General features: G+C 42.6%; 1 protein-coding gene across 1 annotated transcript in view; it reads right to left on the bottom strand.

The window, feature by feature from the left end:
- The window catches only part of PABPC1L (poly(A) binding protein cytoplasmic 1 like), a 756,219-nt gene that overhangs the window by 37,876 nt on the left and 693,434 nt on the right, over positions 1–24,909 (bottom strand). The window contains exons 11-12 of the mRNA XM_053716712.1: positions 3,714–3,847; positions 2,962–3,055 (exon numbers count right to left, since the gene is read on the bottom strand). Of these exons, the coding sequence (XP_053572687.1) occupies positions 2,962–3,055; positions 3,714–3,847 (228 nt within the window). The remainder of the gene's footprint in view (positions 1–2,961; positions 3,056–3,713; positions 3,848–24,909) is intronic.

Below are 24,909 nucleotides of genomic sequence, written 5' to 3'. Positions count from 1 at the left end.
AGGCCGTAGACCCAAAGGATCTAGCAAAAAGGCCCAACAAAGTCTCCACTTGGACTCCAGATGTAACGTAACAGCCCAGAGAGACAGCCCTCTTTGAGAAGTTAACCCACAGTTCCAACATCCTGAATCCAGGAGAAGCCCCAAGAAAAGGACTACATCTCCCTAATAAGGAGAACAACCCCTTAAGAAAAGGGATGGAGCCAGAAGGGAAACATCTGTTCTTAAGGCATGAAGCCACCAGCTAAAGGAGAGATCAATCCCTAACACAGATGTCCTTGGAAAGGGCCCCCTAAAAGTAGCTTGCTAACACACATCCCCTGTGTAATGGATACAGCAGAGACACTGCAAATCCATTCGCCTGCAGAGCAGTGAATCCAAGGGTCACCCTAGCAAGCTGACCTAGGGAATCCAACCCTAAGGCACATCAAGCCTAATGAGTAACAGACACTCCGAAAACTTGACCAACTATGATCAGGTCAGGTAGATTGAGTAAAGGACATAGCTCAAGTTCTCAGTACTGGGGAACCCCAAACCAGCCCTTAGGCCTAAGATTCCAGTAACAACCCATAACTGGGTCCACAAGGGAAAACGCAGAGCAAAGCCTCAGCAACTGGAAACCTGAGGGAGAAAACAAGTCCAGGCACCCAATTGTTCAATCAAACAATACCGAGAACTTAACACCCCATCTGACAAAAAAAAAAAACAGACTAGGGATATGAATGCAATATCCAGATCAATCCGGATAACGAGAAGAACTCTTAAGTCCCAACCGAAGGAAGAAACCACCCCTTGCTAAAGCCCTACGCTCCAAGGAGCAAGGAGATAGAGGTCATTTTTTACGACCCTAGAGCCCCTACACCTCTCAAACAGCCTCAGGACAACAAGCAAGGGATACCTCGAGGTCAAACCCATCGAGCAGGGCTAGTGTCCACATCACCTACATACAGAGGAATACAGGGAGAAAAGGCGCAAAGCCTTCCCAGCTCCGGGGAGCCCAGAGCTAAGCCCAATGTCACGACAGGGATCACCATCTCCCAGAGGGAACCCAGCTCCCTAAAAAGGAAACCTAACTCACCCAGAGACAACGGAAGAAGACCAAGGTGGTTTTATAACTCAGCTAGACAGTACACGGTCAATGTGTAATAGCTGAAGCTGGTTACCTTAAACAGCTTGCGAGCACACATTCAAAGTGCAAAGAGCTGCAGCTGGTTTCAAACTGCAAACCTTCCGCATGCTAGTCAGCTATATACACTATACATCAACTAGCTGTTGATGGACCAAGTCCAAAAAGGACAAATCCAGAGCTTCAAAAAAGAAGGCCAAACTGCTCAAACAGCGGTAAGAGGGCGCAAAGCCCTCCAACCATCCACTGCATGGGGGAGGAAACTCTAGGGTCCGATAATACCAGACGCAAGAGAGTGAGGCAGCGGAAATTCTGCTGACCCAGTTATCCATGATTGAAGGCTATAAGGACTGAAACAATCCTTCCCAACTCACGGACTAACAGATCCTCTTGAATGCTTAGTTGAAACTTAAAACAAATGATAACATGAGCATTCAGCACCTCGACTGGACCAGCCAAGCAGAACAGCGCCACGTGTCTGAACAGCCACAAGACAGAATGAACCCCACAGAACCAGCATGCATCCAGGGCCCTAACCGGCAAGGTGCATAATCCTCCCTCAAAGGAAAACGGACATTTTTAAACATAAGACTAACATGTCCCAAAAAACTTCCGAAGAAGTAACAAAGAGTATCGATCCCAGAAGGTTCCCGAAGGAAACAAACATAATAAAAAAACAACTTATCGGATTATAAAAAATATAAGGCAACCCAGAAGTTAACACCCAAGAAGACACAGGCCTACCCGCAGGACCAGCCAAACGGAGCCCTGATCTTCCATAAACTGGGAAAGATCTCATTAAAATATCAATCAGGAGATTAAATCATCCCCACGTCTAATGAGGTGCACCATCCGAATTAGCAAACTGAAAATTCCCGTATCCGATAAGGATAGGGTCATTTAATAACTGAAAAACATGTCTGAGTAATGCGCGAAGGCACGCAATTCTGTAACGAAAGGCACAACACTTCCCTCCCCAAGGCGGGAGATCCAGGACAATAGGGCACAAGCACAATCGCAAATAAATGTCTGGACTCTGCAGACGAATAATCGGCAAAAATACGTGGAAGCGAAAACGTGCTGCAACCTCCAGGGGGAACACGCCGCCCTGCATGGAGGAATAATTATAAACTGGGTTACCCGCAGAGGCGGATGGCTCAACTGTCCCTTGATTCCCCGAGCCCGAGGAACAATGCGCTCTCATAAGGCATACAGAACATAACTGGTTGACATGTGTCAATAAGGCCAATCCGGATTCGTCCCCAGACGCAGAATCTGAAATTTGAACAGTCTCAGCATCAGAATCCTCCATAACTAGGTAGAGGATATGCAAATATGGACTAAAGATAAATATTAAACAGCACCTGACACCCACAATGGCTGGGGCACTCACCACCTCCTATGAACCAGACCCCTGCGGACTAGAATTTCTCCTGCGCCACATGGTCAGGAATGCGGAAATGGAAGACGGAACGTAATCACACCTGGCCACAAGGTGAACCGTACAGTCCAAAAAGCGCACCCAACCATAAGGTTGCGTCACTTCCAGAGGCCTTAATGTTCTAGTGCCATGCAATATAAACACAAAAATAAGTGGTAACTTAGAACGGCAAATACTACTCAGTGATATTAAGATAAGCCAATGCTAGTAATTCCTCTTTAAATAAGATGATCTAATATTCTCTCACATTTAGAAACTTGGGTTTGGTGTATTGGGTTTTGCTATTAATCCCTTAATTTAGTCTGAACCCTTCAACTAGAATATACAAGGTACAACACATCTATTAGTTTAGAAGCACAGCTCTTTTTATTTTTAATAGAAATGTAATTATTTTTACCTAATAGTTGTTTTTGTTCTTGTGGAGGGGCAGCTGCTAGCATGGATGCTGTTAGAGGTTCCTGACCTTGCATTATAACCGCAGGTTCAATCATCTAAATGCAATATAAAGGGAAAAAAAGTTAGTCAAATTGGCACAAATAAAGACAGCTGTTTTGATATGAATCAACAGACCCTTAGAAACCTATCTATATCATGCAAGTTTAATTTAGACTTCCTTATCGCTTTAGATCATGTCATTTCAAGACTCTTAAATACATTTGGGTTATCAAATTTACATTGTTCTCTTGGTATATCCTTTACTGAAAATAATATGTACATATCCAACATTCATGAGAGCTAGCTATTGATTGGCGGCTGCTCACATTTGTCTCTAGACATTGGCTAACCAGATTTGACATTTTCCTATTCCTTTAACTTATACCAATAACCTTTACTTTTATCATAAGCAAAATATAAGCAAATAATACTGAAATATATATCTACATTTTGCATTTTATTACATTAGCACATACACAGTAGCAGACCTAGACTGGGAAACGGCTAAGAACAGCCAGAGCAAATTAAGCTTCAATATAGTTATTCCATTGCTCATTAAAAGCCTATGGTCATTCTAATTGCACAGGTTTTGGTTACCCAAACAGAAATATTATCAAGAAAAGATGGCAAACACAGAAAGAACAGTAGATAAATAAAAAATGTAATTTCAATCTCATTTCAAAATCAATCTAAAACAAATATTAAATACTGTGCCTGTTGCATGGGCGTTGCACTCCCCACTTGCTGTACATTCCGCACTCCACAGGAATACTTGTATGGCTGCACTGAGCGCATCATGGTTGGATTAACTTGGGCACGAGCACCAGCTGTCTGAGTACCAATATTTGCTGCCAAGAAAACAGTTTTTAGGAGGTTTAGTCATACTGTATATCAGTTTCTTCAAGACAATGCTAAGACAATCTGCTACTCTTGAGGATGCAATTCCTCTTACATTTCCTTTTGGAGAAGATTTAGAGTCGGAATCCCTAAATGTAAAACTGAAGGCAAATGTAATGGTAGGAGGTAGTTTCTACCTTCTCCAAATGGAAATAGCCATGAATATAAATCTAGAAGCTCTCTTTATAAAGATAGTTTAAACTCAGGGAGAAATTAAAAGGGGAAAAAATATTACCACTACATTTTACATCACAAAGCCAACTAAAATAAACAGTACACTTATAAAAACACCCTACTTAAAAGGGACAGTCTACTCCAGAATTGTTATTGTTTAAAAATATAGATAATTCCTTTAATACCCATTCCCCTGTTTTTCATAACCAACACAGTTAATTTAAAGGGACACTAAACGCACATTTTTTCTTTCATGATTCAGATAGATCATGCGATTTTAAGTAACTTTCTAATTTACTCCTATTAATTTTTCTTTGTTCCTTTGCTATCTTTATTTGAAAAAGAAGGCATCTAAGCTAAGGAGCCAGACAATTTTTGGTTCAGTACCCTGGACAGCATTTTTCCACCAATCAGCACGGACAACCCAGGTTGTGAACCAAAAATGGTCCGGCATCTCAACTACATTCTTGCTTTTCAAATAAAGATAGCAAGAGAATGAATAAATATTGATAATAGGAGTACATTAGAAAGTTGCTTAAATTTGCATGCTCTATCTAAATCATGAAATATAAAATTTGGGTTCAGTGTCCCTTTAATATACTTTTTACCTCAGTGATTACCTTTTATCTAAGCCTTTGCAGACTGCCCCCTTATTTCAGTTCTTTTGACAGACTTGCATTTAGCCAATCAGTGCCCTCTAATTTGTAACAAAACAGGCGTGTTATCTGTATGGCACACATGAACTAACGCCATCTAGCTGTGAAAAACTGCCAAAAGCATTGAAATAAGGGGCAGCCTTCAAGGGCTTAGAAATTAGCCTACCTAGGTTTAGCTTTCAACAAAGAATACCAAGAGAACAAAGCAAATTGGATTATAAGAGTCAATTGGAAAGTTGTTTAAAATTGCATGTATGTATGGAGCTCACTCTAGCAGATTATATGCGATGGAAAGTACTTCAAACAGTTAAAATACTTGAAGGAAAAAACAAATTATGCTTTACTGGTGAGAGTCCATGATCCATTACTACTGGAAATTACTCTTCCCTACCATTAGGAGAAGTGAGAAGATTCCCAAACCCCAAGAGCTCTATAAAACTCCTTCCACCTCACGGGTACCTCAGTCTAATATATAGCCAAGCAAATGAGGTAGGAAAATAAATAAAAGCGAAATAAAAGGAGCAGGGGAACAAAAAAAAGAAAACAAAAAAAAAAGATGTGCACAAGAAAAAAAAAAAAACACCAGAAAAAAAAATACCCCCATGAAAGAAATTTATCAGGTAAGCATAAATTATGTTTTTTTTCATGCAGGTGGTAAGAGTCCACTATCCATTTCTCCTGAGAACTAATACCCAAGCTGTGGAGTCCATGAGTAATGAAACAAAGGGTGGTATTTAAGAAACGTTTTTCACTAAGAAACTAAATCTACAACCCTAAAAGGGAATCATTTTAAACATAACCAACAGACAGAAATAAATCACAGAGACAACTGCCTGAAGGACTTTCCTACCAAAGGCTGCCTCAGAAGAAGTAAAAACATGAAACGGTTGTTTTTGCATATTTCTAAATTTTACCAAGTAGCTGCTTTGCAAATTTGGTCAACAGAAACCTCATTCTTGAAAGCCCAAGAAGTAGCAACTGACCAGTAATCCATTTAGGTGGAGGCTGACCTGCCTCCAATGAAGCCTTATGAATAAGAAGTTTCAACCAAGAATCCAAAGAAACAGCAGACACTTTCTGTCTTTTCTTACAACATTAAATAAGAAAATTATGCTTACCTGATAAATTTGTTTCTTTTTAGACACAAGTCCACTGATCATCATCCTTACTTGTGGGATATCGCCTTCTGGTCAGCAGGAGGAGGCAAAGAGCACCACAGCAGAGCTGTTAAATAGCTCTTCCCTGCGCTCCCACTCCAGTCATTCGACCGAAGTTAGGACGAGAAAGGAAAAGCCAAGGTGCAGAGGTGTCTGAAGTTTACAAAAAATAACAACCTGTCTTAAAAGAACAGGGCGGGCCATTGACTCATCATGTCTAAAAAGAAACAAATTTATCAGGTAAGCATACATTTTTTTTTCTTTTTAAAAGACACGATGAGTCCACGGATCATCATCCTTACTTGTGGGATAACAATACCAAAGCTAGAGTACACGGATGATAAGGGAGGGATAAGACAGGGAACCTAAATGGAAGGCACCACTGCTTGAAGAACCTTTCTCCCAAAAACAGCCTCAGCCGAGGCAAAAGTATCAAATTTGTAAAATTTAGAAAAAGTGTGAAGAGAAGACCAAGTTGCAGCCTTGCAAATCTGTTTCCCAGAAGCTTCATTTTTGAATGCCCATGAGGAAGCAACCGCCCTAGTGGAATGAGCTGTAATTCTTTCAGGAGGCTGCTGTCCAGCAGTCTCATATGCAAATCGGATGATACTCCGCAACCAAAAAGAAAGAGGTAGCCGTAGCTTTCTGACATCTACGTTTTCCAGAAAAAAACTACAAACAGAGAAGAAGACTGACGAAAGTCTTTAGTCACTTGTAAGTAAAACTTCAAAGCACGGACTACGTCCAAATTATGTAGAAGTCTTTCCTTTTGAGAAGAAGGATTAGGACACAAGGAAGGAACAACAATCTCCTGATTAATGTTCCTGTCAGAAACAACCTTAGGAAGAAACCCCAGTTTAGAACGTAAAACTACTTTATCCAAATGTAAAATAAGGTAAGGCAAATTGTATTGCAACGCTGAAAGCTCAGACACTCTTCGAGCTGAAGAATTAGCAACAAGAAATAAACCTTTTCAAGATAACAAATTAATATCTAAGGAATGAAGAACCCTAAGAACTAAATTCAGACTCCATGGAGGAGTAACTGGTTTAAACACAGGCCTGATCCTAACTAGGGCCTGACAAAAGGATTGAACATCTGGGGCATCAGCCAGACGTTTTTGTAACAAAATAGATAAGGAAGAGATCTTACCCTTTAAGGAACTTGCCGATAAACCTTTCTCCAATCCTTATTGGAGAAAAGACAAAATTCTGGGAATCCTAACTCTACTCCATGAGTAGCCTTTGGATTCACACCAATAAAGATATTTACGCCATATCTTATAGTAAATCTTTCTAGTCACAGGCTTACGCGCCTGAATCAAGGTTTCTATGACCAAAGCAGAAAACCCCCGCTTGGATAGAACTAAGCGTTCAATCTACAAGCAGTCAGTTTAAGAGAAATTAGATTTGGATGAAGGAAGGGACCTTGAATGAGAAGATCCTTCCTTAATGGCAGTCTCCAAGGTGGCAGGGATGACATGTCCACCAGGTTGGCATACCAAACCCTGCGAGGCCACGCCGGAGCAATGAGGATCATTGATGCCTTCTCCTGCTTGATTCGAGTAATGACCCGAGGAGGAAGAGCAAACGGAGGAAAAAGATATGCTAGGCTGAAGGACCAAGGAACTACTAGAGCATCTATCAGTTCCGCCTGAGGATCCCTGGACCTTGTCCAGTATCTCGGGAGCTTGGCATTCTGACGAGATGCCATGAGATCTAACTCCAGCCAACCCCATTTGAGAATCAGGTTGGAGAATACTTCCAGATAGAGTTCCCACACTCCCGGATCAAAGGTCTGCCTGGTCAGAAAGTCCAACTCCCAGTTGTCCACCCCTGGGATGTGGATCCCTGACAGATGTCAAGAATGGGCTTCCGCCCACCGGATTATCTTGGCTACCTCTGTCATAGCTAAGGAACTCCTCGTTCCTCCCTGATGATTGATGTAAGCCACTGTCGTTATATTGTCTATCTGAAGTCTGATGAACTGGGCCGAAGCCAACTGAGGCCAGGTTAGAAGAGCATTGAAAATCGCTCTCAGTTCCAGGATGTTTATAGGAAGAACAGACTCCGCCGGAGTCCACACTCCCTGAGCCCGTAGAGGACCCCACACAGCTCCCCACCCTAGAAGACTGGCATATGTTGTCACAATCACCCAGGATGGTCTGCGAAAGCATGTTCCCTGGGATAGATGCTCCAGAGACAACCACCATTGAAGTGAGTTCCTCGTCTCCTGCTCCAGGGTTAACTGAGGAGACAAGTCTGCATACTCTCCATTCCACAGCCTGAGCATGTTTAACTGCAGAGGTCTGAGGTGAAACCGAGCAAACGGAATGATGTCCATTGCCGCCACCATCAGTCCGATTAATACCATGCACTGGGCCACTGACGACCGAGGATTGGACTGAAGGGCTCAACAGGTATCTAGAATCTTTGACTTCCTGACCTCTGTCAGAAAAATCTTCATGGAGATAGAATCGATTACAATTCCCAAGAAAGTCACCTTTGCTTTCGGGATTAAGGAACTCTTTTTCAGATTTACCTTCCACCCGTGAGTTGTCAGGAAGGATAGTACAATGTCGGTATGGGACCTTGCTTGTTGATAAGATGACGCCTGGATTAGAATATTGTCCAGATAAGGCGCCACCGCAATGCCCCGTGGTCTTAAAACTGCCAGCAGAGACCCCAGAACCTTTGTGATAATTCAGGGTGTCGTGGCCAGCACAAAAGGAAGAGCTACAAACTGAAAGTGTCTGTCCAGAAAGGCAAACCTTAGGAACTTGTGATGGTCTCTGTGGATAGGAACATGATGATATGCATCCTTTAAGTCCACTGTCGTCATAATTTGACCCTCCTGGATCAATGGAAGAATGGTACAAAGTTTCCATCTTGAAAGATGGAACTCAGAGAAACTTGTTCAGACTCTTGAGGTCTAAAATAGGTCTGAAAGTTCCCTCCTTCTTGGGAACTACAAACAGATTTGAATAAAAACCCTGCCCGTGTTCCTGTACAGGAATAGGAATAATCACTCCCAGGGAGGAAAGGTCTCTTACACAATGTAAGAACGCCTCTCTTTTTATCTGGTTTGCAGATAATCTTGAAAGAAGAAATCTTCCTCGAGAAAGAACATTTTTGAACTCCAATTTGAATCCCTGGGAAACTATTTCTATAGCCCAGGGATCCTGAATGTCTTGCATCCAAGCCTGAACAAAGAAAGAAAGTCTGCCCACCACCAGATCTGGTCCCGGATCGGGGGCATGCCCTTCATGCTGTTTTGGAGTCAGCAGCAGGCATCTTGGACTGTTTACCCTTGTTTCAAGGCTGGTTGGGTCTCCAAGAAGTCTTAGATTGTGAATAGTTTCCTTCCTGTTTGGAGGAGGAAGAGAAGGAATTGCCCTTAAAATTGCAAAAGGAACGAAAATTACTTTGTCGTCCTTTTTGCTTATTTCTCTTATCCTGAGGAAGGAGATGACCCTTACCTCCCGTAATATCAGAGATAATTTCCTTCAGACCAGGTCCAAAAAAGGTCTTTCCCTTGTAAGGAAGAGCTAGAAGTTTCGACTTAGATGAAACGTCCACAGACCAAGGTTTTAACCATAAGGCTCTGCAGGCTAGGATAGAAAACCCTGAACTCTAATTTAGTAATTTGCAGAGAAGCATCCGTAATAAAAGCATTGGCTAACTTCAGAGCTTTAAACCTATCTTGGATCTCCTCCAAAGAAGTCTCAGACTTAAGAGACTCAGACAGAGCATCAAACCAATAAGCTGCTGCATTAGTGACAGTAGCAATGCATGCAGCCGACTGCAACAGCAGACCCTGGTGAACATAAATCTTTTTAAGTAGACCCTACAACTTCTTGTCCATGGGATCTTTAAAAGCACAGCTATCCTCAATAGGAATAGTAGTTCGCTTGGCCAAGATGGACATAGCCGCTTCCACCTTAGGAATTGTTTGCCAAGTTTCTTTGATAGCGTTAGCTATAGGAAACATCTTCCTGAAAATAGGAGACGGAGAGAAGGGAATACCTGGTCTCTCCCATTCTTTAGAAACAATCTCTGAAGCTCGCTTAGGAACTGGAAAAACATCTGAGTGACTACTACTGTGGAATCACAGTCATCTAAGGTAACCAACACCTTCCTAAGTAACAGACGGAGGTGTTCTAGTTTAAATCGGAAAGAGACAACCTCTGAATCAGTCAAAGGTTCTGAATCTGAAATCTCGCCATCTGATAAGACCTCTATACCCTCCATTTCAGTTCCCTGGGAGGGCACCTCTGAGACTGCCACCATAGCATCAGAAACCTCACTGATAGCATGCTTGTCTTTCCTCTTGAGCTTGCCTTGAAGCATAGAAAAAGCAGACAATGCATCAGAAATTGTGGGGGACATAACCGCCCCTATGCCTTTTAAAGTAACGCCAGCAGGAGCTAGAGCAGAAGTGCAGGGCACTGCTGGTGGGGGCGTAGATTTTTGGGACGCTTGGGGAGAAAGTTGCAGCATAAATTGACCCTCATTAGAAGACTCTTGGGCAACATCTGCCTGAGAGGAGATCGTCTCAGTAAAAATTTTATCCCTAGAACATACAGTCCTTTCAATACATGTAGGACAGGAAGGGATTGGTGGTTCCACATTTGCATCAAGACATAAAGCACATGTAACTCCTTGCACCCTTATCTTGATCCATCTTTAAACAAAAATATTACTATTAAGTATAAAAATACTGAAAAAAAGCAATAAAATAAAATGATCAAAAAACTGTTACTGTCTCTTTAAATTCAAATGGTTTTTCTTTCTCATACAAAAACTGCCATTGTTGCTATAGTAAAATAACACTCAGAAAAAATAAGAAATAAGTAAACCTCTGATCCACAGCAACCTGCTGAGGTGCTCCTACCTTCACCAATACTACCGGAACCCAGAAACAAACGATCCGCTACTGCAATCTGTCAAAAGGACCGGATGAAGAACGCATCTGTGCTAAAAGCGCATGAAAAGGAGATTACATGCTGCTCTAGCCCAGAAAATCAGTACAGCCCAACCGAAGCCTGCAACTGCTTGGAAATAACACTACAAGCAGAGGCGCCAAAAAAACAGGAAGTCCCGCCCTTCGTGGGCGTGCTACAACCCTATGTTTCCCTCTAGAGAGAAAAAATTAAAGTGAAACCACTGGAGCCCTACATTTAAAATAAAATGAGCAAACTAACTCCAGCCCCAGTGCCTGCACCAAAACACTGCCCAAACAAGACTTTATATACAGAAAAGTGTGACACAGTCCCCACATAAAGGCTCCATTAACCCCTTATGTGCCATAGTGCTAAGATACCACCCTGAGACTCCTTAAATCCCAGAAAAGGTAGCACTTGCCTCAAACACTGCCTGGCAGGAAGGCAGTTTCCCAAGCTTGAGAGGTCCTCTCCCTCACATTGGCCTGAAAGATAGTCATGTGGAGTCAGAAATAAACTTAGGCTGAAGGATATAGGGCAGCTGAAAATGGGAGGCAAAGTAAGAATTATGTCCCACAAGTTCCCATAGCTCTAAAGCCACCAAAAGCTCTACTGTAGAGACTGATATGGACTACGGCTACACCATAGAACAAAGTAGCACTCTCTGGCACCACTTTAAAATAAACTCTTGATTGAAGAATCTAACCTAACACCTCACTTTACCTCTTCCTAGCACTAACGAAGGCAAAGAGAATGACTGGAGTGGGAGGGAAGGGAGGAGCTATTTAACAGCTCTGCTGTGGTGCTCTTTGCCTCCTCCTGCTGACCAGGAGGAAATATCCCACAAGTAAGGATGATGATCCGTGGACTAATCATGTCTTTAAAAAGAAAATATTGATGCGACTAAAGATTTCAAACAAACTTCTAGCTCTTTTACTCTTCTAGCTCTACCAACATCCAAATTATACAAAGATCTCTCTGAAGTATTCTTGAGATTAGGGCACAAAGAAGGGTCAACAATTTCCCAACTGATATTGCCGAAGACACAACCTTAGGCAACAAATCAAATTTAGTCCTTAAAACTACCTTATGTTGACGAATGATAAAATAATCACAAAAAAGAGCAGACAACTCAAAGACTCTTCTAGCAGAGGAGATAGCCAAAATAAACAAAACCTTCCAAAAAAAGAAGCTAACTATCCACTTTATGCATGGGATTAAAAAGGAGGAGCCTGCAAAATACTTCCCTCATGGCTAAGGGACTGTGAGTCCCCACTTGATGATTAACATAAGCCATAGCTGTGATAGTCCTGTCTGAAAACAGAGGTAAGACTCACTTTTCAATTGATGCCAACTCTGAAGGGCTTTGAAAATTGAACATTTATGGAGATCAAACCCTTGTGCTCTCTGAGACCCTCAGATGGCCCCCTAATCTGAAAGAATTGCATCTTTAGTGATCACAGACCGAAAAAGATGAACAAAGAAGCCCCATGCATAATAAGCTGACTGGCTTGTTCTGAAGTCTATATGAATTCTCTGAGATAGCCGAGTATGATCTCAGCACCAATGCTGTGAAGCATACAATACTGAAGACGCTTCAATGTAAAGGTGAGCAAAAGGAACAGCATCCAATGCCGCAATCATGAGATCTAATACCTCCATACAAGTAGCAACAGAGGGAAAGGAAAGACTACAGGTTTAGACAGGCAGACACCAACTGTACCCTCCCTAGATCTGTCAAAGGTTATTTCATGAAAATTGATCTATCTGCAACACCAGAAAAGAAACCTTTGTCTGAGGAACCAACAAACTCTTTGGACAATTGATTTTCCAACTATGTTGTTGAAGGAACTGGTGTGAGATTCTGCTAAATGAAAAGATGGAGCTTGAACCAAAAATTGTCCAGGTAAGAATACAACTACAATACCCTGAGCTCTGATCACTGACAAAAGGGTACCCAGAACCTTGAAGGATATTCTGGGAGCTGTAGCCAGACCAAACCGTAGAGCAACATACTGAAAATGCTCGTCTAGAAAAACAAAATGTATGCTTACCTGATAAATTATTTTCTTTCCTGGCATTAAGACTTCACAAATCCATTAATTTACTAGTGGGAATTCAACTCCTGGCCACCAGGTGGAGGCAAAGAACACCCCAGCAGAGCTGTTAAGTATTACTGCCACTTCCCATAAACCCCCAGTCATTCAGCCAAAGGAATATGGAAATAAAAGATGGCAAGGGCATAGAGGTGCCTGAGGTTTGAAAAATAGACCAAAAGCCATCTTAAAATTAAATCAAGGTCTGGTCGTGGACTCTCCATGCCAGGAAAGAAAATAATTTATCAGGTAAGCATACATTTTGTTTTCTTTCCAAATTCATTCAATTATTAGTGGGAACCAATACCCAAGCTATAGGACACAGATTGGAAGGGAGGGAGAACAAGATAGGCGTACCTAAACAGAAGGCACCACCACTTGAACTTTCCTCCAAAAAAAAGCCTCAGCTAAGACAAGAACAATGATTTTGGAAAAAGTATGCAACGAGGACCAAGTGACTTCCTTGCAGATCTCTTCCACAGAGACAGCATTTTTAAAGGCCCAGGAAGAGGAGACAGTCCTAGTGGAAGGAACAGTGAGTCTCTCAGGAGGCTGCTGTCCAGCTGTTTAATAAGCCAAACGAATAACACATCTTAGCCAAAAGGTAGAGTAGAAGTGGCCTTCTGGCCTTTCCGATTACCATAAAATACAACAAAAAAGGCAGTAAATTGACAAAAATCTCTAGTTGCCTGCAACTAGAACTTCAGGGTCTGCACAACATCCAGGTTGTGCAACAAACGTTCCTTCTGAAAGGATTAGGACAGAACAAATTAACAACAATTTCTTTATTATTATTGCAGTCCGATACCACCTTAGAAAGAAATCACAGTCTGGTACAAAGGACTGGCACGCATGAAAAATAAGGTAAGGCGGATCACACTGCAGAGCCAAAGGCTCTGAAACTCTACGAGCAGAAGAAATAGCAAGAGAAAACAAAATATTCCAAGATAAAAGATTAATATCAACAGAGTGCATAGGCTACAACTGAGCCTGCTGCAGAACCCTGCGAACAAGACAGACTCTATGGAGTAGCAACTGGTTTAAACATCGGCCAGTTTGTGACCAAAGTCAGAACAAAGGATTAAACATCTGTCAAATCCGCCAGACGTTTAAGAAAAAGAAACAAAAGGACAGAGATCTGACCTTTCAGAGTACAGACTAACAAGCCATTCTCCAGGCCCTCCTGAAGAAGAGACACAATGCGGGAAACCCTCACCTGACTCCAAGGGAAACCCCTAGATATGCACCAAAAAAGGAATTTACACCACATCTTATAGCAAATCTTGCAAGTTACCAGCCTGAAACATGGTATCAATAACCTTATCTGAAAAACCTTATCTACACAAGACTAGGCGATCAATCTCCAAGCAGTCAGCTTCAGAGAATCTAAGTTTGGAAGCAGGAAAGGACCCAGAAGTACAAGGTCATTCCTCAGAGGAAACTTCCAAGGGGGAAAGGATGACATCTTTACCAGATCCAAAAACCAAATTCTGCAAGGCCAAGCAGGGACGATGACCATCACCAGTTTGATACGAGCTATCATGCGAGGAAAAAGACAGAGGAAACGGGTAAATCAGACCGAAGTCCCAAAGAACCGCCAGAGCGTCTTGCAGAGCTCTAGATCTTGACCCGTATTTTGGAAGATTGGCATTTAGACGAGACGCCATCAGATCCAACTCCGGAACTCCCCACCTGAGGGTTATCATTAAGAACACTTCCTGCAGAAGGGCCCACTGCCCTGGATGAAAAGACAACCTGGATAGATAATCCGCTTCCCAGTTATCCACCCCATGGGATGTGGATAGCCGATATATGGCAATATTGAGAATCTGTCCACTGAAGAGCCTGAAACGCGTCCTCCCTGGTGGTTGATATACGCCACTGAAGAAAAGTTGCCCGATTGGAATCTGAGAAACCGGACCAAACTCAATGGAGGCCAAGCTATCAGGATTGAAGATAGCTCTCAACTCTAGGATATTTATTGAGAGGGAAGACTCCTCCTGAGTCCAAAGTTCCTGAGCTCTTAAGGAACCACAAACTGCTCTCCAGCCTGAAAAGCTGGCATCCGTGGTAACAATCTCCCAAGATGGTCTTAGGAAGCATGTGTCCTGGGACATATGGTCCTGGGAGATCGACCAGGACAGATAGTCTCTCGAATGGTTGTCTAGGACTATCCTCAGAGAGGTCCGAGTGGTCTCCATTTTCTGAGCATGCATAATTGCAGAGGTCACAGATGGAAACGAGCAAAAGGAATAATGCCATGGAAGCCACCATTAGACCAATTACTTCCATACACAGAACCACTGATGGATGGACAGAGGACTGAAGAGAAAGACAAGCAGTAATAAGTCTGGATTTTCTGACCTCCGTCAAGAAAAGCTACATGGAGATAGAGTCTATGATCGTCCCCCAAAAACATACCCTGGTAATTGGCACAAAGGAAACATTTCCAGAGTCACCTTCCACCCAAGAGAGTGGAGAACAGATAACAGAGATCTGTATGGGATCTTGCAAAATGGAAAGATGGCGCCTGAACCAAGATAATGTCCAAGTACGGAGCCACCGCAATTCCCTGGGATCTGGCTACTGCTGTCAGTTTCGAGGGTCAGCGCTACAAATTGAAAGAGTTTGCCCAAAATGACAAATGGCCCTGACCCTCCTGGACCAAACTGTAGAGGTCCTTAAAGCTAAAATAGGGTGGAAAGGATTCAGTTATTTGGCAAAAAAAGCCCTGAACAGCCAGAAGGAGATAATCTTCCATATCAGAAAGCCGCTTCACTAGAAAATCTATAGACCAGATAAATCTAGTCCATAGAGGATCATAGTTGTCTCTCGCCTGGATGAGACAGAGATAGATTAATAAGATGTAGCACCTTTTGAGAGCCGAAAAAAAAACATTAACACTTTCAGGTTTGTGTCACGGCCAAGCCTGGAGACTCCTGCTCCTCAGCCAGTTTCTCTTCGTTTCGTCACCAGAGGAATTTTCTACACATACACAAAAAATACATTAAATTATTTTATCTTAATAGTGACATCAGATCACAAAGATAAAATATTGTAAATAATAGAGATGGGAAATGAAACAGACAGACCATAAAATCACTAAGATAAACATGTAAATTACATCAAACAATAGAAGCTGCAAGAGCATAACTATATGCGACAGACCGATCTATAGGTCTTCTCCTAAGGAGGGATAAGTATGTATATGTATATATATATATATATATATATATATATATATATATATATATAACAATATATAAATATAAAATGAATCATATAAGAGTTCTAATATCTTAAACACTCTGTTTCAAATACTGTGTTAACACCCCGCGATCCCCTAATGAGGTGAAGCAGCAAATCAGAAATCACTACTAGACAGTCTGATTCTGTCTGATTAGAACTCACCCTAAATAGAGAGACTTCTCTCACTTAGGATAACTAGATATATTACGATTATAGAGGATACTGTCGCAACAGCACTGGGAATCTCTACATTATGAAAGTTCTATTTAAAAACAAACCAGAAGCTGAGGATGAAATAGATGCTTTGTAGCCAGGCATGCCAGCTGTGGAGAAAACCCCCCAGATAAGCATGTCAATTTATAGCTCTCAGAGGACTCCTATGTGAAATTACACTTGATTATAACCTCAGACATCAGAATTTGAGGTATAGGAAGATAGATGAAATATCATCAAATTACCACAAGATGGCACCAAAGGCCAAGCAATTAGAGAGAAAAATATTTAAAAAAATAAAACAAAACCAAATTTCCTGAAAATACAGATATTGGTCACGCCCCTTTCAAACAGCCTCCAGCTCCACAATGAGCTGATTAAGCCACTCCATACATTAAAGTCCCCTTATAGAACCCCACAGACATGTACAGTAGAGGCTACTCTGGTCGCTAGAAGCCTTGTTCCAAAAAGCGCAAAATGCTATTCACCTTATAAGATGATCACAGCATGACAAATATGAGCACATTAAATATTGAGAAAAAACAATATATAAAAACATGATCTCCAGTGCTTTACATCGATGCTTGAGGGGAAGAGAATAGGGAGCTGCGTATCCATCTTCCAAGCGCCCAAACTGATCCCATAAACAACATGGAGCTCCGTACAAAGGCTTAACCCCTTTACCCTCTACCAAAGACTGCTTCCGAATATGCAAACACATCAAAATGTTAAAATTTAGTAAATGTATGCAAAGAAGACCAAGTTGCTGCTTTGCAAATCAACTGAAGCTTCATTCTTGAAAGCCCAAGATGTTGCGACTGATCTAGTAGAATGAGCTGCAATTTGCAGAGGCGGAGACTGCCCCGCCTACAAATAAGCTTTGTGAATCAAAATCTTCAACCAAAATGCCAAGGAAATGGCAGAGGCTTTCTGACCTTTTCTGGACCCAGAAAAAATAAATAGACTAGAAGTATTTCTGAAATCTTTAGTAGCATCAACATAATATTTCAAAGCTTTTACCACATCCAAAGAATGTAAAGACCTTTCAAGAGTATTCTTAGGATAAGGACACAAGGAAGGAACAATAATTTCCCTATTGATGATGTTAGAATTCACAACTTTAGGTAAAAATTTAAACAAAGTCTGCAAAAGAGCTTTATCTGGATAAAAAAAAAAAATCAGATAACGAGACTCACAAGAGAGAGCAGACAATTCAGAAACTCTTCTAGCAGAAGAGATAGCCAAAAGAAATAACACTTTCCAACAAAGTAGTTTAATTTCCAAAGAATTCATAGGCTCAAAAGGAGGAGCCTGCAAAATCTTAAAAACCAAATTGAGACTCCAAGGAGGAGAAATTTATTTAATAACAGGTTTGATACGAATCAATGCCTGAACAAAACAGTGAATATTAGGAAGCTTAGCAATCTTTCTATGAAATAAGACAGAAAGAGCAGAGATTTGTCCTATCAAAGTATTTGCAGACAAACCTTTATCCAAACCATCCTGAAGAAACTGTAGATTTCTAGGAATTCTAAAAGAATGCCAAGAATAATCATAAGTGGAACACCATGAAAAGAAAATTTATGCTTAGCTGATAAATTTATTTCTTTTTTGACACAATGAGTCCACGGATCATCTTAATTACTAATGGGATATTCACCTCCTGGTCAGCAGGAGGAGGCAAAGAGCACCACAGCAGAGCTGTTAAATAGCTCCTCCCTTCCCTCCCACTCCAGTCATTCGACCGAAGTTAAGAAGAGAAAGGAAAAGCCAAGGTGCAGGTGTCTGAAGTTTATAATAACCCACAACCTGTCTAAAAGAACAGGGTGGGCCGTGGACTCATCGTGTCAAAAAAGAAATAAATTTATCAGGTAAGCATAAATTTTCTTTTATTTTCTAAGACACAATGAGTCCACAAATCATCTTAATTACTAATGGGATTCAATACCCAAGCTAGAGTACACAGATGATATGGGAGGGACAAGACAGGGAACCTAAACGGAAGGTACCACTGCACGAAGAACCTTTCTCCCAAAAACAGCCTCAGCCGAGGCAAGTGTCTCAAACTTGTAAAATTTTTAAAAAGTATGAAGAGAGGACCAAGTTGCAGCCTTGCAAATCTGTTCCACAGAAGCTTCATTTTTGAATGCCCACGAGGAAGCAACAGCCCTTGTGGAATAAGCCGTAACCCTCTCGGGAGGCTGCTGTCCAGTAGTCTCATATGCAAAACGTATGATGCTCTTCAGCCAAAAAGAAAGAAAAGTAGCCGTAGCTTTCTGAGCCTTACGTTTTCCAGAGAAAATTACAAACAAAGAAGACAACTGACAAAAGTCTTTAATCACCTGAATATTAAAACTTTAAGGCACGGACCATGTCCAAATTGTACAGAAGATGTTCCTTCTGAGGAGGATTAGGACACAAAGAAGGAACGACAATCTCCTGATTAATGTTTAGATCTGAAACCACTTTAGGAAGAAATCTTAATTTAGTCCGTAAAACTGCCTTATCTGAGTGGGAAATAAGGTAAGGAGACTCGTACCGCAAAGCCAAGAGCTCTGATACTCCTCGAGCTGAAGAAATAGCAACAAGAAATAAAACTTTCCAAAATAATAACTTGATATCTAAGGAATGCATAGGCTCAAACGGATTCCTTGAAGAACTTTGAGAACTAAATTAAGATTCCAAGGAGGAGTAACTGGTTTGAACACAGGCCTGATCCTAACTAGGGCCTTGCAAAAGGATTGTACATCTGGGACATCCGCCAGATGTTTTTTGAAATAAAATAGAGCCAAAATGTGACCCTTTAGGGAACTTGTCGATAAACCCTTCTCCAAACCTTCTTGGAGAAAAGACAAAATTCTATTCACACCAATAGAGATATTTACTCCAAATCTTATGGTAAATCCTCCTAGTTCCAGGTTTACGAGCCTGAACCATGGTTTCTATGACCGAGTCAGAAAACCCCCGCTTGGATAAGATTAAGCTTTCAATCTCCAAGCAGTCAGCTTCAGAGAAACTAGATATGGGTGAAGGGCCCCAGAATCAGAAGGTCCTTCCTCAATGGAAGTCTCCAAGGTGGCAGAGAAGCCATCTCCACCAGATCTGCATACCAATCCTGCAAGGCCAGGCCGGTGCTATGAGGATCACTGAAGCCCTCTCCTGTTTGATTTGAGCAATTACCTGAGGAAGAAGAGCAAACAGAGGAAACAAGTATGCTAGAATGAAGTTCCAAGGAACCGCCAGGGCATCTATCAGTTCCCCCTGGGTGTCCCCTCCATGGACCTCGAACCGTTTCTCGGGAGCTTGGCATTCTGTCGAGATGCCATGAGATTCAACTCCGACTGACCCCATTTGAGAATGAGGCTGGAGAACACTTACGGATGGAGTTCCCACTCCCCTGGATGAAAGGTCTGTCTGCTAAGAAAGTCCGCCTCCCAGTTGTCAACCCCTGGTATGTGGATCGCTGACAGGTAGCAAGAATGGGCCTCTACCCGCTGAATTATCTTGGTTACTTCTGTCATCGCTAAGGAACTCCTCGTTCCTCCCTGATGATTAATGTAGGCTACTGAAGTTATGTTGCCCAAATGGAACCTGATAAACTTGGCTGAGGTTAACTGAGGCCAGGCCAGAAGAGCATTGAAGATCGCTCTCAGTTCCAGGATGTTTATAGGAAGAACAGACTCTGACTGAGTCCAAGTCCCTGAGCCATTAGAGCGCCCCAGACAGCTCCCCATCCTAAAAGGCTGGCATCTGTTGTCACAATCACCCAAGACGGTCTGCGAAAGCAAGTTCCCTGGGAAAGATGATACAGAGACAACCACCATTTTAGAGAATCTTGTCTCCTGCTCCAGCGTTATCTGAGGAGACAAGTCTGCATAATCCCCGTTCCATTGCCTGAGCATGCTTAGCTGCAGAGGTCTGAGATGGAACCGAGCAAACGGGATGATATCCATTGCCGCCACCATCAGCCAGATAACCTCCATGCACTGAGCCACTGACGGCCAAAGAGAGGACTGAAGGGCTAGACAAGTATCGATTAATCTTTGATTTCCTGACTTCTGTCAGAAAGATCTTCATGGATAGGGAATCTATTATGGTTCCCAAGAAAATTATCCTTGTACTTTAAGTCAAGGAACTTTTTCCCAAATTTATCTTCCACCCGTGAGTTCTTAGGAAGGTAACACCAGGTCGGTATGGGAACTTGCTTGTTGAAAAGATGGTGCCTGAACTAGAATATCGTCCAGATAAGGCACCACCCCAATGCCTTGTGGTCGGAGAACCTTCAGGAGAGACCCCAGAACCCTTGCAAATATTCTTGAAGCCGTGGCCAAACCGAAAGGCAGAGCCACGAACTGGAAGTGCTTGTCCAGGAAGGCAAACCTTAGGAACTTGTGATGATCCCTGTGAATGGGAACATGTAGATACGCGTCCTTTAAATCTACTGTTGTCATAAATTGACCCTCTTGGATCAATGGGAGAATGGAAAATATAATTTCCATCTTGAAGGATGGAACTCTGAGAAAGAGCTGCTGGTGCAACGCCTCCCCCAGCAGACTTGCGACCAATCAGTGATTCCAGCCCGCCTCATCAGAGCAGGTGGACAGGGTTATGGAGCAGCAGTCTTTAGACCGCTGCTTCATAACTGGTGTTTCTGGCTCTCCAGAAACATGGGGCGTCAAGCTCTGTACGGAGCTTGATAGATAGGCCCCTTGAACTCCAATTTGTATCCCTGGGACACTATCTCTATTGCCCAGGGATCCTGAACATCCCAAACCCAGGTTTGAACAAAGGAGTATAGTCTGCCCCCTACCAGATCTGGACCCGGATCGGGGGCATACCCTTCATGCAGTCTTGGAATCAGCAGCAGGCTTCTTGGACTGTTTGGCCTTGTTCCAAGACTGGTTGGGTCTCCATGCAGGCTTGGATTGTTCCTGCTTATAGGAGGAAGAGGAAGAATTTCCCTTGACATTTCTAAAGGAACGGAAATTATTCTGTTGTCCCTTTTGCTTGTTTCTCTTATCCTGAGGGAGTAGATGACCCTTGCCTCCCGAAATATTAGAAATAATTTCCGTCAAGTCAGGGCCAAACAATTTTTTTCCCTTGTAAGGAATCGCTAAAAGCTTAGACTTAGATGACACGCCCGCAGACCAAGGTTTTAACCATAGGGCTCTGCGGGCTAGGACAGAGAAAAGGAAATTTATGCTTACCTGATAAATTGATTTCTTCTATGATACGATGAGTCCACGGATTTCATCCTTACTTGTGGGATATTATCCTCCTGCTAACAGGAAGTGGCAAAGAGCACCACAGCAGAGCTGTATATATAGCTCCTCCCTTCCCCTCCACCTCCAGTCATTCGACCGAAGGTTATAGGAAGAGAAAGGAAAAGCTAAAAGGTGCAGAGGTGACTGAAGTTGTAAATAAAAAAAAATATAATCTGTCTTAAATTGACAGGGAGGGCTGTGGACTCGTCATATCGTAGAAGAAATCAATTTATCAGGTAAGCATAAATTTCCTTTTCTTTTACAAGATACGAGTCCACGGATTTCATCCTTACATGTGGGATACAATACCAAAGCTACAGGACATGGATGAAAGGGAAGGACAAGACAGAGACCTAAAAGGAAGGCACCACTGCTTGAAGAACTTTTCTCCCAAAAACAGCCTCAGAAGAAGCAAAAGTATCAAATTTGTAAAATTTGGAAAAAGTATGAAGGGACGACCAAGTCGCAGCCTTACAAATCTGTCTCACTCCCCCGGATGAAAGGTCTGTCGGCTTAGAAAATCCGCTTCCCAGTTCTCTACTCCTGCGATGTAAATTGCCGACAGATAACAAGAGTGAGCCTCCGCCCATCAAATTATCTTGGATACTTCTATCATCGCTAAGGAACTCCTTGTTCCTCCCTGATGATTAATATATGCCACAGTCGTGATGATGTCCGACTGGAATCTGATGAATTTGTTCAAAGCCAACTGAGGCCATGCCTGAAGTACATTGAATATTGCTCTCAGTTCCAGAATATTGATTGGAAGTAGAGACTCCACCTGAGTCCAAACACCCTTCAGGGAATTCCAGACTGCACCCCAGCTCAGTAGGCTGGCGCCCATTGTCACTATCACCCACAAGGGTCTGCGGAAACAAGTCCCCTGGGACAGATGATCAGGCGACAACCACCAAAGAAGAGAGTCTCTGGTCTCCTGATCTAGATTTATCTGAGGAGGTAAATCCGCATAATCCCCATTCCACTGACCGAACATGCACAGCTGCAGTGGTCTGAGATGAAAGCGAGCAAACGGAATGATAGCCATTGCCGCTGCCATTAATCCAATTACCTCCATACACTGAGCTACTGATGGCCGAGGAATGGACTGAAGTGCTCGGTAAATAAATAGAATCTTTGATTTCCTGACCTCCGTCAGGAATATTTTCATGTCTACTGAGTCTATCATAGTTCCCAAGAAGGGAACCCTTGTCTGTGGAACTAGTGAACTCTTCTCTATGTTCACCTTCCAACCGTGAGTTCTCAGGAAAGACAACACTGTGTCCGTGTGAGATTTTGTCAGTTGATAAGTTGACGCCTGAATCAGAATATCATCTAGAGAAGGCGCCACTGCTATGCCTCATGGTCTGAGAACTGCCAGAAGTGACCCTAGAACCTTTGTGAAGATTCTGGGTGCTGTGGCCAACCCAAAGGGAAGAACCACAAACTGATAATGTTTGTCCAGGAAGGCAAACCTTAGAAACTGATGATGATCCTTGTGAATAGGAATATGAAGGTAGGCATCCTTCAAATCCACGGTAGTCATATATTGAGCCTCCTTGATAATTAAGATTGTTCGTATAGTCTCCATCTTGAATGATGGGACTCTGAGAAACTTGTTTAGACACTTGAGCTCTAAAATGGGTCTGAAAGTTCCCTCTTTTTTTGGGAGCCACAAAAAGATTTGAGTAAAACCCCTGTCCCTGTTCCAGTTTTGGAATGGGACAAATTACTCCCATGGTATAGAGGTCTTTTACACAGTGTAAGAACGCCTCTTTTTTTATCTGGTCTACAGATAATCTTGAAAGATGAAATCTCCCTCTTGGGAGAAAGTCCTTGAATTCCAGTTGATACCCGTGGGTCACGATTTCCAGTGCCCAGGGGTCCTGAACATCTCTTGCCCAAGCCTGAGCAAAGAAAGAAAGTCTGCCCCCTACTAGATCCGGTCCCGGATTGGGGGCCGCCCCTTCATGCTGTCTTTGTAGCAGCAGCAGGTTTCTTGGATTGTTTACCTTTATTCCTAGTCTATTTGGGTCTCCAGACTGACTTAGATTGGGCAAAATTCCCTTCCTGCTTTGTGGAGGAAGAGGAAGCCGAGGGTCCTCCTTTATAATTCCGGAAGGAGCGAAAAATATTTTGTTTACCCCTCATCTTAACAGATTTACCCTGAGGTAGGGCATGGCCTTTGTCTCCAGAAATGTCAGAATTGATTTCCTTCAATTTAGGCCCAAAAAGGGTCTTAGCTTTAAAGGGAATAGCTAGCTTAGTTTTTGATGACACAACAGCAGACCAAGATTTGAGCCATAAAGCTCTACGCGCTAAAATAGCAAATCCTGCATTTTTCACCACTAATTTAGCAATTTGAAAGGCAGCATCAGTAATGAAAGAATTAGCTAGCTTAAGAGCTTTAATTCTATTCAAAATGTCATCTAACGGGGGGGCGGAGCCAACTGCAGAGCTGGTCGGACGTGTTCTGGTGTGGCTCCCGGGCCCAGGATCCTAATTTAGGGTTTTTTTCACATTCTGCAGCAACCCTTTTATAACCAAAACTGATGTGGATAGACCCAAGAGCTGGTATTTTATTACTACGAAGTTTTAGGGACCCGGAGAGACTGCACCAGACCGCCACCACTCTCTAATACTACAGAGCAGGGAGAGAGAGCCGCCATCTCGGGGACGCTACATTTTATTTGCAGGCCTCTTGCCGCCTAATTAGCTCTGAGGAAGCTGAAAATCTACTTCTCAAGGTTCCCTACCCAGCTTGCAATATGCAGACTATGGAGTTCACTACCAGCTTCTTAGATGATCTGCTCTGTCTTGTAGAGGATCATCATGCGGCTCTGGAAGCAATGATATTTAAAGCTTTCCAGCCTGCAGCCACCTCTTCATACCTTGCTTTGAATAACCAAAGACCGGTTTTAATGGACCGAGGGGATGGCGGGGGCTTGGAGTCCCAAGACTTACTATTTACTTGCCACGATACCAAGAAAGAGCCGGATCTGGACAACGCATCACCTGCAGCAGCAGAGGAGAAGTCTGCGATCGCATACACAGATATTTTGGAAACCACCACTAACGCCACGCTGCTCAACTGGGCTGGTTTTGCCATCACCCACTCAGCCTCTATTCTGAACCAGGAGATCGAGAGGGATACGCTTAAGAGCCCTACCTTGAGAAAACCCTATCAACTCCCGGAGGAAGGTTGGCTGCACAGAGGAGACCCTGCACTGTCTCTGTTGCCTTTATGCGGTGCACATTATGCTGC

The sequence above is a fragment of the Bombina bombina genome, chromosome 1 (genome assembly GCF_027579735.1).
Source record: "Bombina bombina isolate aBomBom1 chromosome 1, aBomBom1.pri, whole genome shotgun sequence".
In the NCBI taxonomy this organism is placed as follows: Eukaryota; Metazoa; Chordata; class Amphibia; order Anura; family Bombinatoridae; genus Bombina; species Bombina bombina.
Note: the sequence above shows the minus strand (reverse complement) of the source record. Positions and strands in the feature narration are given on the sequence as shown.